General features: G+C 40.2%; 2 protein-coding genes across 2 annotated transcripts; both read right to left on the minus strand.

The window, feature by feature from the left end:
* Nucleotides 1–55: 55 nt before the first annotated feature.
* Nucleotides 56–7,565, minus strand: Gat-a (GABA neurotransmitter transporter-1A). The gene is made up of 9 exons (XM_011142571.3): nt 6,919–7,565; nt 4,073–4,431; nt 3,458–3,758; nt 3,134–3,320; nt 2,700–2,967; nt 2,136–2,510; nt 1,717–2,019; nt 1,245–1,412; nt 56–1,178 (listed from the first exon to the last, which is right to left on the minus strand). Exons 2-9 carry the CDS (start codon nt 4,226–4,228, stop codon nt 1,089–1,091), a joined length of 1,848 nt encoding a protein of 615 aa, XP_011140873.1. The 5' UTR covers nt 4,229–4,431; nt 6,919–7,565; the 3' UTR covers nt 56–1,088.
* Nucleotides 7,566–7,755: 190 nt separating this feature from the next.
* On the minus strand, nt 7,756–9,927 carry LOC112588740 (uncharacterized). The gene is made up of 3 exons (XM_025299490.1): nt 9,828–9,927; nt 8,581–8,677; nt 7,756–8,103 (listed from the first exon to the last, which is right to left on the minus strand). The coding sequence occupies exons 1-3, from the start codon at nt 9,828–9,830 to the stop codon at nt 7,850–7,852; spliced, it is 354 nt and encodes a 117-aa protein (XP_025155275.1). The 5' UTR covers nt 9,831–9,927; the 3' UTR covers nt 7,756–7,849.
* Between the last annotated feature and the right edge of the window lie 6,482 nt (nt 9,928–16,409).

A 16,409-nucleotide genomic window follows, 5' to 3' on the forward strand; every position in this document is an offset into this window, starting at 1 on the left:
GCACCCAGTACATTTATACGATACGAACCACTCGCGAGCGGTGAAAAACTCGGCCGTCGTTTCTTTTTTTTTTCTAACGACGGCTTTCAACGACTACAGCTACGTTGTTGTGCTTGCAACAACTCTCGTGATAATGAAATTACATGTTACGGAAGAAAACGCCCCGCGTATCCCGAACCGTCGCGCGACCGAGCTGTGAAGTACGACTAGGTCGTGAGGAATTGTATATTCTCTTCAGATATGGTCTCACCTGGCGACGGTTTATTTCGAGTTGACATTTGACACATCCTCGAAGGGAGACGCACTTAGCGCGTAATGCATTAAATTGATACGAAAGTACGGGCGTAACACGTAAGTGCGAACACGTCTAAGGCTACCGCGATATGCGCGGACACATTATCGATAATCGCTACGATGACAAATAAATAATTTATGTACAAAGCCAGCGAAGCTTTTTTTGAGAGGGTGTAGGGGGGCCGAGGGCAGTGTCGGGTACGTTTCCGGCATTCGTTTGATTGCTGGCTCTTCGCCTGGCGTCGAGTCGAATCGAGTCGAGTCGCGCGTCAATCTTCAATCAAGAACAACAGACTTCGACAGACCTATCGCGGCCGCGTGATCGTATCTTGCAAGTGGATTAAAGGGAATTGACAGGAATTTATCCTTTAAAATCATATTACTAGTCTTTAAAATAAAAAATCGCTTTAGAAACAATTAGATCGCGCTTCTGTGCCTTTCTGTGTTTCTTCTTGATAACATCTACTTCGCTTTTCTACACGTTATATAAATAGTCTCTTAATTTTTTTGCAAAATAACGTACGAAAATGTAAAAAACATACGAAAATGAATGTCCAATGTGTATAATTTTTACTAAAAAATTAAGTAATTTACTTGCGTCAAAGAAATTAAAAAATTCCTATAAAATAGGGAGAATGAAAAAACATTTAAAAAACTCTAAGTTATTCCTCAATCTTAAAACTTAAGAGTTTGCGACTTTACAGAATAAATTCCTATTCCCACTCACTTTTACAAGGTCATAATAAACAACTATATCATCGAACTATGCGAGCTTGCTGCTGACCGAAGAAAAATTATAAGGACGATAGTTCGACTGGCGGTTGACCCATCTTCGTCCGCAGGGTTGCAACATCATCTTCTATCTGGATCAGCAATTTGAATTTCTAGAAGAGAAAATAAAAATGGTGAGCTGATTTCTGCCAATCTATCATGAGGTTGCTTACACTTACCGTACTATTATCGCCCGGCGTAGTCATCCAAGCGTAGACCATATATCCAGGTATACAGAGCATAGAGGACAGAGCCGTAAACCAACCTAATACATGTGACCACCAAGGATATTCATAGTCCAAATACTTCACAGGTGTCCACTGAACCAGATTGAAGACGAACACGCCCTGATTTTAACCATTCAACATTTTATACATCATTTTAAGCAATTTACCAGTTAAAATTCCGTTAAAATAAAACTCGCTTGATGTCAAACGAAAAAATTAAACTTTCATAGACTCGAGGGAATGCAGAAAATTTCCATTATTTGTTATAATTTTCATACATCATTATTGCGCCGCTAATCTTAAGAAGGACCTAAACGGACACGAAGGAGAGTTTGATATTGTTATACTCTTGAAAGCAGGAAATTTTACTTCCTGCTGCTACTGATTTTCCCAAATCTACGGTGATATTATATATTGTACTTACAACGCAGATCATCGGCGTGGTAACAGTCCAGCAGAATTTCCACCACATAAGAGGGTAATATCCTATCATATCGCGCAAAGCGTCGTAAAATCGACTGACGCCGAACGCCCAGCTGATCGATATACACTCGAAGAAGATGAGGAATAATAGGCAGAAGCCGGAGACGGCATACGAGTCGAGAATTTGGAAGACGTACATGCCACCCTGCGAGATGCACGACAATCCGATAAGATAGGACAGGGCGCACACGAGAGCGATAAAGAGTTCTTTACGACGACGTAACAGCTGAGGCCACTCATCCACCTGAAGAGGAAGCAATCGATTGATTAATTCCGATTCACATATATATGCGTGTTAAACAATTAAAGAAGGAAAATCATGACTACGAAATAGAGCTACTGCGTTCTTCAAGGAAATACCATAGCCGTGATGAAGCCCTCCATAGTACAGAATTGGGAGTCAAGTCCGATGAGCAGTAACATGAAGAAGAACAAGCACGACCAGAGTGGCGCGCCCGGCAACTGAAGAACCGCGGAGGGATAAGCGAGGAAAGCCAAGCCCGGTCCGGAAGCGGCTACTTCGGCTACCGGTTTCTGCTGCTCGTGTGCCATGAAACCCACCACCGAGAATATCACGAAGCCCGCGAACATGCTGGTGGATGAATTAACCGAGCAGACTATCAGCGCGTCTTTGTAGACGTTATTGGTGAATTTGTTATAACTGCCAAGAGCTACCAGGGTACCGAGGCCGAGTCCATACGAAAAGAAAATTTGCGTCACTGCGTCGATCCACACCTATAAATTTAATTTGACACAATTGCCGTTATAAATTAAATTAAAACACGAAAATTAAAAAAATTAGTAATCTGAAAATGTAAACATAATCAATTGATATATTATAGAAATACAAGATTTATAGAACAGTCAGCCTTTTAGTCAGTGGACTTAAAGAATCGACAGATTAGAGAGGATAAGTAAATTTACCTCGGACTCCCGGAGCTTAGACAGATTTGGACTGATGTAGAATCGAATGCCCTCCATTGCGCCGGGCAACGTAATACCACGTATTAGGAGAATAGTAAGCAACACGTATGGGAAGAGAGAAGTAAAGTAGACGACTTTGCCAGTCCACTTGACGCCCTTCCAGATGCAAAAGTAACAGAGTATCCACACCAACAGCAACGTGCCCGCCAATTCCCATCGGATATTGCCTACGTATTCTATACCTTCGCTGATCTGCAACGCTCGACGTCTGGAAGATAGAAACGGTTGTAATCCGTCATGGACAAATAATGCAAAGGATCACGACGCTTCAAGAGAGCAACTGTGCCTGACGATAAGCCTGGCGATAAAAAAAACTATACAAATTGCGCGTCTTATGTACTCGAGAAGAAATGAAAAATTCTATTTATACTGACTCCCAAAACTCCTTCACAGGATCCGTCAGCTCCGTTACTGTCAGATTAACCTGATTGACCGTGCACATTTTGACGACGCTGTGGTTTCTCGCTGAAACCTGGCTCCAGCAGATCAATGAGCTCCTGTCGTAAGGGTTCACGCAATTCTTGGTGTTCCAATAGTTGTTGCAGCTTCCCCAAGGCAATTCTACGAATGGAATGAAAAATATATCACGTAACATTCAATGAATATCATTTATCGTTTGTTCTTGTGAATTTGTATGAACCAGAGAATTATTCTCACCAAAGACAGCTGACGTAGTGGATAAATTTCAATGTACTCACCGCTGCGCATCGACATGAAGAAATAGAAAATCGCCCAAGCTAGAATGACGATGTAGTAGACGTTCATCCAGCAGGACATAACGGCCGCGGCGTAACCGATGCCCTTGAAGAGGGGTGCTATCTTGAAAACTCCGAGGCCGCCCACCGTGAGCATCTGGCCGAGAGCTAATTCCATGAAGAACATGGGAATACCAGCGAGGAACAACGTCAGAAAATAGGGGATGAGGAAGGCACCACCGCCATTCTTATAGCAGAGGTATGGGAATCGCCAGACATTGCCGAGACCGATCGCCAAGCCAACCTTGAATAAGTAGCAGACGTAGCAATATCACAAGGTAAAAACTTTTTAGTCTGATGTTATGTAAATGCAAAATATCAAATTATTATATACTTATAAAAATTATAATTATAAAATTATTAAAAAATATAATTATATATAAAAACTTGTAAAAAAATATATATATACATATTTTTTAACATCTCACTCACTTGAGTGTCATATGCTTGAACATTTTGTTTACATGGCATGACTTCGTCGGCACTTTGAATCGAGGCACAGTTACGCTATATTTTTTAAATATATGGATAACATACTTAACAATAATAATGCATTACCACACTGAGGATGAAATCCAATTTGGTGCTCCATGTCCCACGATCCGGAAGAGGTTTGCTCTTATTGGTCGTCGAACAAGTCAGATTCAACGCTGTCCTACCGTTGTCAGGGTTTTCTGAATCAGCTACTTCAGGATCCCGTGATGCCTCTGTCATGTTTGTGGGCTTATGTGGAGGGCCCACTCGTAATCTCTCTCTCTCTCTCTCTCTCTCTCTCTCTCTCTCTCTCTCTCTCTCTCTCTCTCTCTCTCTCTCTCTCTCTCTCTCTCTCGGTGTTCTTTACTCGTGTGCGCACTCCAGCTGATTGTCGAGTAGCGTCGTTTCAAACGCAAAAGTGATTGTGAGACATAACACAGTATCTGCGGAGCGAATATTACAAGTTACATTCTTGAAAGCATAGTACGAGAGAAATCCGGAACATTTCAGTGGCTGAAATATACGAGCGTCTATTAAAACGCTTCAAAGAATACATTTTAAGCTCGAGAATTCAGAATACAGCTGAGCTAGCCGTAAGAAGTCAATTTGATTATATGGCGTGGAAAATAAATGAAAACAGCAATTATTAGTTGACTACTATAACTGAAGCAAGCTAATTTAACGAAACCGACAAATTAACTTGTTATCATTAACGTATAATGCAAAAAATACATATGTCATGTAAATTTGATGACAACTCGACTTGAATTAAGGTATTAAATCATTCTGATTCACGTGACTTTCAAAGCAATTTGACCGTCAATATTATATCGAAAGCCCGTGCCCTAAGGTACCTCAAACTGTCAAGTTTAGCACTCCAATGTCACGTGTTCCCGATCAGCTCGATCTCGATCTGTTCGCGGTGTTCCAATTTATTTTTAGTGGATCACCTGTATACGCAACTGGGATGACGGTGAAAATTTCGATATTCCATGTAGGATTTCTTTTTCGTAGGATTCGAACATAGCCGTTTTGTTTCGATTTTTAAACTACAGGAAAAGCAGCAAAAATTTTCGCAACTAGTATCGCACGAATAGAAATATCGCGAAATATCATCCGAATGTTCGAGTCAGTTCTGAAAATTGCAGCATCGAAGTCGCCGTCTCTTCCGCCTTGAAACGTTTTGACCGAGTCCTCATTCCGAAACTACGGATGTTCCTCTGTTTTCTGTCGCCCGTGGAAAATCTGCGGAAAACGATTAAGCGTTCGGGTCAAAGATGAATGGGAAGCTCTCGAAGAGAGCTGCGAGAAGAGGTGAAAGGCGGGCTGATTGTCGTGAGCATTGAAGAGGACTATTGCGAGCGGCCGGCTAAGAGTTCTTCTATTAGATAATTAGGCTGTGCCCGCGCATTGCGTCTCAATAGTCTTCGTTAAAGGGCCCCATCTGATTCGCGATAAGTCAAGGTACTGAAATCAAGTTTATAATCGCGCATAAATCCTCAGCTTATAATTCGAATTTAAATACACCGATTGCGACATCCCGCATACACGCCGGTTCTGCGTATATGCGGATTTACGTTTATGATACCGCGATCATAAAAAGACGCACAAATATCGAAATAAAAGAAAGAAAAGAAAATGTGAAAACATGTATCTTCAATTGTCAACTAAAGTTTCAGACAAACACGCGTACCGATAAGAAGTAAAGGAATCCGTGAAAATAAAAATGAAAAAAAAAAATAAATAGTCACAACAATCTCCGCTAATGTTCGTTCCGAATTATTTATAGCTACAGAAAAAAAAATTAATGTCTCGATACCTGTGAAATATCAGCCGTTATTAAAAGTGTTAATCGCTTTGAATTTTAGCGTTCACCTCGTTAGTGTCATTAGCGCTCGAAAGCGTATCTGCGAAAATGATTTCCAGCAATTTGCATTTATCGGACCTTTTCCTCTACCGCGAACGCGACATACAATGATGCAGGTTTTGGCCGATCAAGCATATCGAGCAAAGAGCTCGTGTGAAGGGTGCACCGGAGACGCGGAATCCTGTAAGAAGAGCAGCAAGCAAATCCTCCGAGCAGGCCGAAGGAGGAGGGTGGACGCCATTGGTGCGGCCCGTTAAATACGAATGTCCGGCAGGAGGGCTCGTATAATAAATATTGCGATGGTGCGTGTTTCCTTGCTCCTCCCTTCCCACCACCGCTACCCATCTCGGCTCCCTCTTCCTCTTCCACGCTCATAAAAAACAGCTATATTCTAATTAGCCGAGGATGTGTCGTTCCGCGTGTTGCGACCAACGCACCGACGCATTTCCATCGTCATCCCTCGTATCGCACGTATTGACGCGATTCGCCGAAAAAGAAAACTGAAACACCGCGAGCAAACTTCCCGACGAGATGCATTCCCTGAGGCGAACGTCGAACGAGGTTTCTCTTTTTTATGATTCGTGCGTCGCGCGCAGATCGAGAGCTGGGCGAGCTGATAGCGAACACGTGACATTGGAGTGTCGGACTTGACAGTTCGAAGTACCTTAAGGCACGTGCCCTCGATGCAGTATACTTGACAGTTAAATTGCTCGAGAAGCACGTGACACATCAGAGCAATTTAACGCCTTAACTTAAGTCAAGCTGTCGCTAAATTTACATGGCATACGTATCTCATCACATTATACGTTAGTGGCAATAAGTTGGTTTACGCGTTAATAAGTCAGTTGCGTTAAATTGGCTCGCTTCGATCGTGCCAAGGTTGTTAGCTAACAATTGCTACTTTTACTTCTTCTTCATGTCAATTCATCAAATTTGACATCTTACGACCTGCTCAGAGGAACACACGTTGTAGAACGTGACTTACTGCCAATTGATTAATTGTTTAAAGGCTTCGTATCGTTTCTAACAAAGCTTGGCATTTTCGTCATATCGACCTACGAACCTCACTAGATCCGACGATGGAACCTCATGTGGAAGTTTCCGGCGCCTTCGAAACAGCCGCGAGCGAGCCGATCTGTGATAGCGCGACGACACCTCGTCGTCGATGAGCGGAATGAGTCTGATTTGTTTTTACACACTGCACTTCCTGTGAGCACTCTTGATGGTCGCGCGAAGCGTAGTTTCGCGCTCACCGCCGGCGGAGCAATATCGTATCGTCTTCGGGCTCGGACGCGATCTGAGACGACTCTTCGGCGGCTCTCCGCGGAAATCCTCCTTGGATTCTCAGCCGACCGAGCACGTTTCGCACGGCAGGCTTTCTCAGGGTCTCAGGGTAGAGTTTCGATAGTCCAGCGGCGAGATTTCCCAGACACGGCGGAATCACGGCGGAACCGATGATCTTCCGGGCGGATGATCTCGGGAGCTGGTGCACGAGGGCAAGGATCGCCGATGATAGTCCGTGATTGTTTAAACGCGGCTGATACTGACTGAACACGCGTGTTACCAAAGGGAGAGACAGGGGAGAGACTCTCTGCGTTGCGATCGCGAGTGTTGCCCGCGGGATACTGTAATCGGTCTGCGATCGGTCCAGTGTCAGATCTTCCGTGTGCGCCGCGTCAGCCGGCAGTGGCTGAAATCGTCGTACAGGAAGAAAATCAGGGGTTCCCCCTTTTTTCCTTCTCCCCCGCCGCCAACCTGCCTGCGCCTCCGCGCCCTTATGCCCTCCGCCGCCCCCAACACCTACGATATGCGTTATCTGTTAGTACATACGCTACTGATGAGTGAGAAAAAACGAGAGAGAGAGAGAGAGAGAGAGAGAGAGAGAGAGAGAAAGAGAGAGAGAAGGTGATGGAGGAAGAGAGGGACAGAAGGTGACGGCGGAGAAGAAAGGGGGTCACCAAGATCGCAACAGTATATCATCATCAAGTTGACATCTATCTCTTTGCCTCCCTAACGCCGTCCCTCTCTCCCTCTCTTTTGCGCGTTCGCGGCTGCATTTTTTTCTCTCGCTCTCTTATTCCCGCCTTTCTGCTCTCGAGACCTGCCTTACGTCTCTCGCGATTCCCTATAGTGCAATACTGGCCCACCGTCATCTCGTCAAAATCTTCCAGCATGCGCGCGCCCTGTTCTTCGTGGGCCGTTATCGCGCCGGTAGAATGGGAGACTCGGCGATTTCGGGAATTTCGGTCTTCATGGTATGACAGTCGCGTCGTGAAAGCACGAAGGGGAGAGATTTTTGTGGATTAGAATGAAGTCTACCGGATTTTTTTGTCAACATTGCGTGTTCGTTCGATACAAAATACGAAACGATGGTGGCAACTTTTCGGGAAGTAATTTTGCGAATCTTTTTGTTTTCAGCATGATCGTCGAAAATTTTTTTTCGGGTATCCGACTCGATCTCTTCATTGTATAATCAACGAAAGGGACATCCGCAAGCTCTCGAAGCGTTAACCCGAATTAAACGCTATCGACACGAAAACAAAACGCCGCGCACTTTTATGTAATTACGGCGCAAATTTTTTTTCCATTAACGTTGCATTACCGGCGAGAGATTCTTGTTAAAGATTAACGGACATTCGCATACACGGCGACCATCAGCGATTTCATGAAAAGTTCAAAATCGTCGACTCCGGAACTACCTCATTACCACTCCCTCCCTCATTACCTGAGCCGATGTCATTAGCGCTGGATTTTTCGATAAAGGCGTCCATAAGAGTCCTACTGAAATACTTCCTCGACAATCTCTTCATCCTGATAATATCCTGCAAGAAAATACAATGGTATATAATTTTCTATATTAAATTGTTATATATCTAGATAAATCTCTGGACTGTTTTTATATAATTAAATTTTTGAATAAACAAACAATTATTTGATGAAAAATTGTACATACATGATATAAATCATAATTTTTTTATTTTAAGAAACAGATAAGGTCTAGGTGTATTCTTTTGTTCTTACAATTATACATAATACAAAATTATAAAAAAAAAATCTAACATTTATCGGTAGAATTTCAATAAATTTCGAAACAAAGTCACGTAGAATTTAATGAGTGAAACAAGTGCTAAACTGATTAAGATATTAATGCGAGGATGCTCGGCAATCGAGAAAATGGCAGGTATGCATTTCGGCAACGTCCGTCGCATTTTCCCGCCGCGGCTGATTTCCGAACGTTTCCGATGAAACGAAATGGCGATAAAGTAGGTGAGCAAGACTAGGAAGCTGGTATATCCGGAGGGTTCACGTGACACCGATCCGTCCCCGCATCCGTTCTGGGTACAGTCCGTTGTATAGGTCATGAGGAGAGCCTGGATTGATAACGCAGAGCCGTAAAACTCGCACTTGTTCGCGCTTCAAGCGACATTTTCGGCTCACGATAACAGATACAACTTGATCATGAAACATCAGTGATTATGAAACATTACGTACGTTGGAAAACGTATGTGGATCAATATGCGCTACCAGAGAGATTGGAAGTCTAATAGCGTGAAGTGAATCTCGAACGCCGCTAGTTGGCAGTTATTTTCTGCACTGTATGCTTTCCGAAACTCAAATTTACGTTTGAGACTAGGCGATAAAATGAAACATTGAAAAAGTCTGAAATATTCCATTGTAGAGAACTATTGATTATAAAAAAGGAAAAAATGTATATATGGAAATAAAGCGATATGAGAGATGCTTTATCGATTTGCGTCGATGCCTAAATTTGAGTTCATTTTTACGCTGTCCAATGAATCCGGTTGTTTAATGAACACATTGCACGTATTTCGACTCGTAATATTTCGAAAATACTAATATATTTTGTATGTCGTGCGGCGTGATTGGTTGATGACATTAGACACCGCAGAGGGGAGCATCCCAAATGACAAGAGGATGTGCGGGAAGTGGCGCGGGAACCACGCCGCTTACCATCTTGCTGCTCAGAATTTTCACGGGGATGGGGCACGATCCACGGCGATTCTTGGAAAACACAACTCGAAATATCGAATCGTGACAAAGACGCTCACAAAAACGGTTATATATCTGCAAAGAGAAATAGCTGCATCACTCTTGTGAATTTATAAAAATTTACTTTGAAAATTTATATTTTTATAACAAGATCAAGTACGGACTACCTTCGTTTTCCATGAAGCGTTTAGGATTTTCACAGCGATAAATTCGTAATTTTTTGAAGATGTATCGTAACATATAACGATATATCGTAACATATAACGAGACCGATGGTAGTTGTAAGAAGGCGATAAGGCTTTTTATGAAAAGATGCGTCCTGAAGAGATGTGGATCTATTGTGTTTTGGGTCTCGTGCGATCGTGTTGTTTAGCGTTGCATTTAGCGTTAGACGCGGTCCTTAAATTAATTGTCTCATATGAAGTTTGGGAGAATTGCAAGAGTAGAAATTATATAATCATAATTTTTTAATTTATATGTTTATATATATTTAAAAAAGAACAATTCAATAAGTTGCGATAAGTTGTTATAATTGAAAGCAATTGAGAATGATCAAATCCGTAATAAGCTGTAACGATTATTTTTGTCATATTGAATGCAATATTGTATATATTATTTATTTTTTTCATGATTGCTTATCTCCATACAAACATAAATAATATGTATGTATTGTGTATATTATTTATATCTTATATACATATAAATAATATATATAATACATACATATTATTTATATGTTTGCATGGAGATAAGCAATCATGAAAAAACACTTGATTCTTACCATATCGATATCTGCGAAAAGGAAAGGAAATGGAAAGTGGAGCAATTTCGATCGTTTAATACTGAAGTATTGAACGCGATCGCTGGGCTGGATGACATTGATGCAATCGCGTCTTTAATCGGCTGAACAATTCCTACCGACGAAGTTTCAACATATCGCGTGCAAAGTCGGGCTTCTAACGAGTGCAAACTTCTGATTTTATATTGGCTTTGAACACTCGTTTATTGCTATCAACTGCAATCAAGCATGTTCATCAATTGATTTAGACATATGCTAGACATTTTCAGTGTAAGAATCAAGTGTTTTTTCATGATTGCTTATCTCCATGCAAACATATAAATAATATGTATGTATTATATATATTATTTATATGTATATAAGATATAAATAATATACACAATACATACATATTATTTATGTTTGCATGGAGATAAGCAATCATGAAAAAAATAAATAATATATACAATATTGCATTCAATATGACAAAAATAATCGTTATAGCTTATTACGGATTTGATCATTCTCAATTGTTTTCAATTATAACAACTTATCGCAACTTATTGAATTGTTCTTTTTTAAATATATATAAACATATAAATTAAAAAATTATGATTATATAATTTCTACTCTTGCAATTCTCCCAAACTTCATATGAGACAATTAATTTAAGGACCGCGTTTAACGCTAAATGCAACACTAAACAACACGATCGCACGAGACCCAAAACACAATAGATCCACATCTCTTCAGGACGCATCTTTTCATAAAAACAGAAATCGAAGAAATGACAGATGCCTGAAGAATCGTCGATCATTACCTGTTTTGCTTTGATATAAGCGACGCTGTTTATTCATAAACATTTAATAATATGCAGAGAGGTATTCCTTTTAAAGAAAAATTTACGGCGTCAATTCAACGGACGTCCACCTTTATTCAAGATGGTGGCTCAAAAGAGAGAGTATGGGCAAGAGCATAGACTTTTGCATAACACATAATACATAACGCGTAAGAGAATAAACCAATTAGTTTTCTTCATTTCCCTCCTCAGGACAGAAATGAAGAACTCTGATATGTTGATTCTCTTATGCATTGTGTATTATGCGTTATGCAGAAGTTTATGCTCTGGCCTTAAAGGCCATCACACACAAATGAACGTAAGCAGTAAAGAAACTGACCAATCACAATCAATTACTCTCGTAAGTTTTAAAATGGCGTCCTTCAATTTCGATTGTGACTGGTCGATTTGCTTACTGTTTACGTCTTACTGCTTAAGTTTGTGTATGATGACCTGAAGCGTGGTCTACAATGGCCGTAAGCAGTAAGAAGAAAGCGTGAACAGTAAGAAATGGACCAACCACAGTTGATTATTTTTGTCATAATCGACTGTGATTAGTTTATTTCTTACCGCTTACGCTTACTTCTTACTGCTTACTGCCATTGTAGACGACGCTTTAAAATCATTCTACAATACGTGTCGTAAGTTGTAAGTCGTAAGAACTGACCAATTATAACCGATTATTTTTGTAATAATCGACTGTGATTCGCCAATTCTTACGGCTTACAACTTACAATGCGTATTGTAGAATGACCTTTAAAGACAAGTATCGCACAAAGTTATCTGCAGATGGTAGCAGGTGACGGTTCGAAGATTGCAAGTTGCTCTCGTTCGATCACGTTGCAATCGAAGGTGGATCGCATTGTGATTGGTTATGTTAGGGAGATAATATTGCGATATTAATCAATCAGAGAACTCTCCTACGGTTGCTGCAGTGATGGAACTTGACAATGGCCAATAAGAATAGATTTGTTTTCAAAGAAATTTTTTTCGAAGAATTTTTGAACTAGTGCACACTAGTGCAATAAGTTAGAACGAGAGAGAATATATCTGTTTCACTTCAACTTGCTCTAATTTAAAAGTCTTTCGAAAAAAAACAGACCTAATACAAAACAGAGAAACTTGAAAGCGGCCACGGGCCGATTACGCCGGGCCGCTTTTTCTGCCGAATTCCGACGCGCCCCCTGAGAAAATGTGTGCACACTACATCCGTCCTAACGGTAACAGCAAAGCGTGCACGGTTCTTGCTCACTCTACTTCCCCTTACAAGATAATAAGTTAGACAAGCATAGACGATCAATCGCTCTCCGTCTTTGTCGCACCATCGATGCGTACGCGCCACAAGAGGAAGCACGAGGCGAGCAGCAGATCTTATCGGTAAGCCAAAATCTCTTCCGTCTTGATCTTCATATCTTTCTCGCAACGCACTGCCCACAATTAGGGAAGAAATATTTCAAGACCGCACGGAAAACTTCTAGCAATGACATAAAATGTTGCTAAAAATTCTGGAGAATTGCAGAAAATCTAATTTTTTGCGATTACAGCGCCATCTATCACGAATAAAAAAAAAGTTTCGGACGAAACTTACGCACGTGGCGTAGAATCCGAATCTGCAATAAAAAAAATGGGGGTTCCCATTTAAGATTTCAAAGTTGCCCCCCACCCCCACTCCTCGGGAGAGGGGTGGGAGATCGAGTTTGATATCATGGATGTCCCCCTTCGAGACGAACAAATTTCATTACCCACTTTTTTGATCCGACATGTAGTTTTCCAGATATTACGATTTGTCAGGTTAAATGGGACACCTTGTATATACTGTTTTGTGCAAATGTGAACACAGAAAAAAAAATATTTTTAATAAGTATTTTACAAAACTTTATTTTTATGTCTACTTATACATGCTAATTAATCATTATTTTGCCCTATTAATTAGCACGTATGAGTAGACATAAAAATAAAGTTTTGTAAAATACTTATTTAAAATATTTCTTTTTCTACGTTCACATTTGTACAAGATTATATATATGCATATTGAGTTGTGTAATATGTATAATTTCAAAATTATTAGGTAAAATGAAATGATAGAATTTTTATGTCTGTATAATTTTATAAAATAATTGTATAGAAAATACAAAATTATAGATATCAGCGGCATACAACTATATACAACTACATAACTCAATATGCATATTTAGAAACACAATATAAATATAAAACTACATATATTTATTACAACTTTTATTTTGTATTTTTTTATTGCCATGTTTACAAATATTATTTCAAACAGTTATATTTTTTACAATAAAAGTAAAATTAATTACAAGAAAGTTTAATGCATCATATTTTTCCCATCCCACTTGCAGACTGCGGACTGTCAAATACATTTTTGCTATGTATCTGGTGTGGTTAAAAAAATTTTATGCATAAAACTACCATGCATCATACACATACAGCTTATAATACATGCACAGACACAATGACACATATATATACATAAATACTTAAGTAAATGTCAATATTATGATTATGAATATACGCCACACGCTCTTTGTCCTTCGTTGGTCCTTCTTTCTTCCTATATAACACTGAAATACTCTTTTTTGGGCACTTAAATATACAAAACACTGCAAAACACCTTCTCAAGTCACTGATAAATAGAAACTGTTCAATATGGCGACTAACAGATGATGATGCCGAGTCGACTGCACTACCACCTACCTTTGTACCCAATCCGAGACGAACTAAAGTCACTTCTGTCACCAATAAAATACAGGGAGCAGAGAGTAACCTGAGAGCGGCCAATACGACATTTTCTGCGACACCGACTTTCCGCACTGGGAAAGGACGCCATCTGCATCCATTTTGAGAGGGGAACTACGATAGTACATCCACTTTCAAGTCTCGGTGGTAAAATCTGCATATGGTGGAAGTCCATGCTACATCCACTTTCAGGCGGTTTATGTCCGTGCTGCAATGACAGTTGCCATCTCTATGCCAGACTATGCCCGGTGGTCTAAAAAGAGCGGGGGAGAGGGGGGGAGGAGCAGAAAAAATAAAAGTACGTATTAAATGTTAAATCTTCGAATATATATTGCCGTATCAAAGTCTCTTCTATAATAAACAATTTGACATGTATGGAGACGCATGATGTATCGTTGTCCGCGTCCCGTTCACTTCGTCTTGTTTTTTAATTCAGCATCCCGTCCGCTCCGGATGTTCACTCGTGGCACTGACAGTGGCCGTCGGTGAACATTCGATCCGCTCGGAGGAGCACGTGTTATTCACGTAATTAACATGACGAGACTCCGATTATAAATAACCCGCGAGTAGACGAAATATTTGAACTTTTAAAAAAAGTATCAAAGAAAATCACGTTAATGTTGTCATGGGTAAAATCTCACCCCGGTATATATTTTCTTATTTTCGAAATAAAAAAAGCCAAACGAATGCAATTAAATGTTATTTATCATCATTGAATATTAAATGAAAAGTAGAAGAGTTATTGTCCGCAGCGGATAATCTCCCTGTATAAAATGTCGAACTGAAACATATTAAAAAGTATTGACATTTTGAATACGTCTGAATTCTGCTTTCTGATCCGAAGAAAGGGAAAATAAAAAGTATTAGTTCCCATTAAATTTCACCGCGCTAAATGCGAGATGGCAGTAGTGAATGCTTCGCATTAACAAGGATTCAATTCGTTTCAAATATGCCTTGTATTCAATCGCAATCGATAATTTTTAAATGCGAACTTTCGTATTGAAAAATATTCACTTCTTCTCCTAATCGTTTTCGGATTCAGAGGCATACAAGATTTTCACGTTCTATTCCCCGTCGCATGAAAAAGTATTCACCCACGATCCAATCTGAGAGCAGAATTCACGACAAAATCTCGTGAATGCGAAACAATACTTTTAAATACGACATTTTATACAGGACTAATATTTAATAAGAGCGCGACTAAATTCGCATAGGATGAAATTCCATTCTTTAACGCTACCATGACCTTTAATTATTCTCTGAAAACGGCGTCACAACAACTTACACTCTGTACAATTAGTTGCTAACACATTTTCTAATCGTATACATTCCTCTTTAATTAACATAAAGCTAACAATGTCCGATGCTTCGACAGAGTAATTTTCTTTATTTTCAATAATCAATAAACAGAGTGCATCAATGTCGCGTACAGTTGAAAGGCCTCCTCGCATTCCCCTCGTCGTTCCGACACCTTCGAGAAAACAAGAGACGCTCAAAGGCAAGTCTTTCTTGCTTCAACCGCCGCCGAGGCCCGCAATGTTTACATCGCGCCGATTGTGTTGATCGGCTCGCGAGCGACGACACTTTTTGCCCTTCGTATTATAATACTCGCGCACCTCATGTATTCGACCTCATTCCATCAGCAGCAGCCGTGCGCGACGCTCTTGTCACTTCCGTCTCGTGTAATTAAAAGAAATATATTTCGTCGGTCCTCGAGATACTCAATCGGCATCGCGTCGGCATCTCATTCATTAACTGCACGGTCGAATCGCGAAATTAACGTAAAATTTAAAAATGTAACCTTCGGTATCTCCTAAACGGCTCAAGATACAGGAACGCGCTTTTGCCTCAATATAGTCCTGTATCAACCCTATTCTCACCATAAATTTCGACTCTCAATTCCCAGTAGAAGCGGAGATATGAACATTTAAATTCAAATTTCAATTAAAATTAACTTAAAATTTAAAAATGTAACCTTCGGTATCTCCTAAATGGCTCAAGATACAGGAACGCGCTTTTGCCTCAATATAGTCCTGTATCAACACTATCCCACCATAAATTTCGACTCTCAATTCCCAGTAGAAGCGGAGATATGAACATTTAAATTCAAATTTCAATTAAAATTAACTTAAAATTTAAAAATGTAACCTTCGATATCTCCTAAACG

Source organism: Harpegnathos saltator, unplaced genomic scaffold (assembly GCF_003227715.2).
Source record: "Harpegnathos saltator strain DR-91 unplaced genomic scaffold, Hsal_v8.6 scaffold280, whole genome shotgun sequence".
In the NCBI taxonomy this organism is placed as follows: Eukaryota; Metazoa; Arthropoda; class Insecta; order Hymenoptera; family Formicidae; genus Harpegnathos; species Harpegnathos saltator.

Coding starts and splice junctions, on each gene's coding strand:
- Gat-a (XM_011142571.3), bottom strand. CDS start 4,228: ATGACAGAGGCATCACGGGATCCTGAAGTAGCTGATTCAGAAAACCCT. Junction 2,511..2,699: donor CTAAGCTCCGGGAGTCCGAG/GTAAATTTACTT, acceptor TTAAATTTATAG/GTGTGGATCGACGCAGTGAC. Junction 2,020..2,135: donor AGGGCTTCATCACGGCTATG/GTATTTCCTTGA, acceptor CTTCCTCTTCAG/GTGGATGAGTGGCCTCAGCT.
- LOC112588740 (XM_025299490.1), bottom strand. Junction 8,104..8,580: donor CGCTAATGACATCGGCTCAG/GTAATGAGGGAG, acceptor CATACCATGAAG/ACCGAAATTCCCGAAATCGC.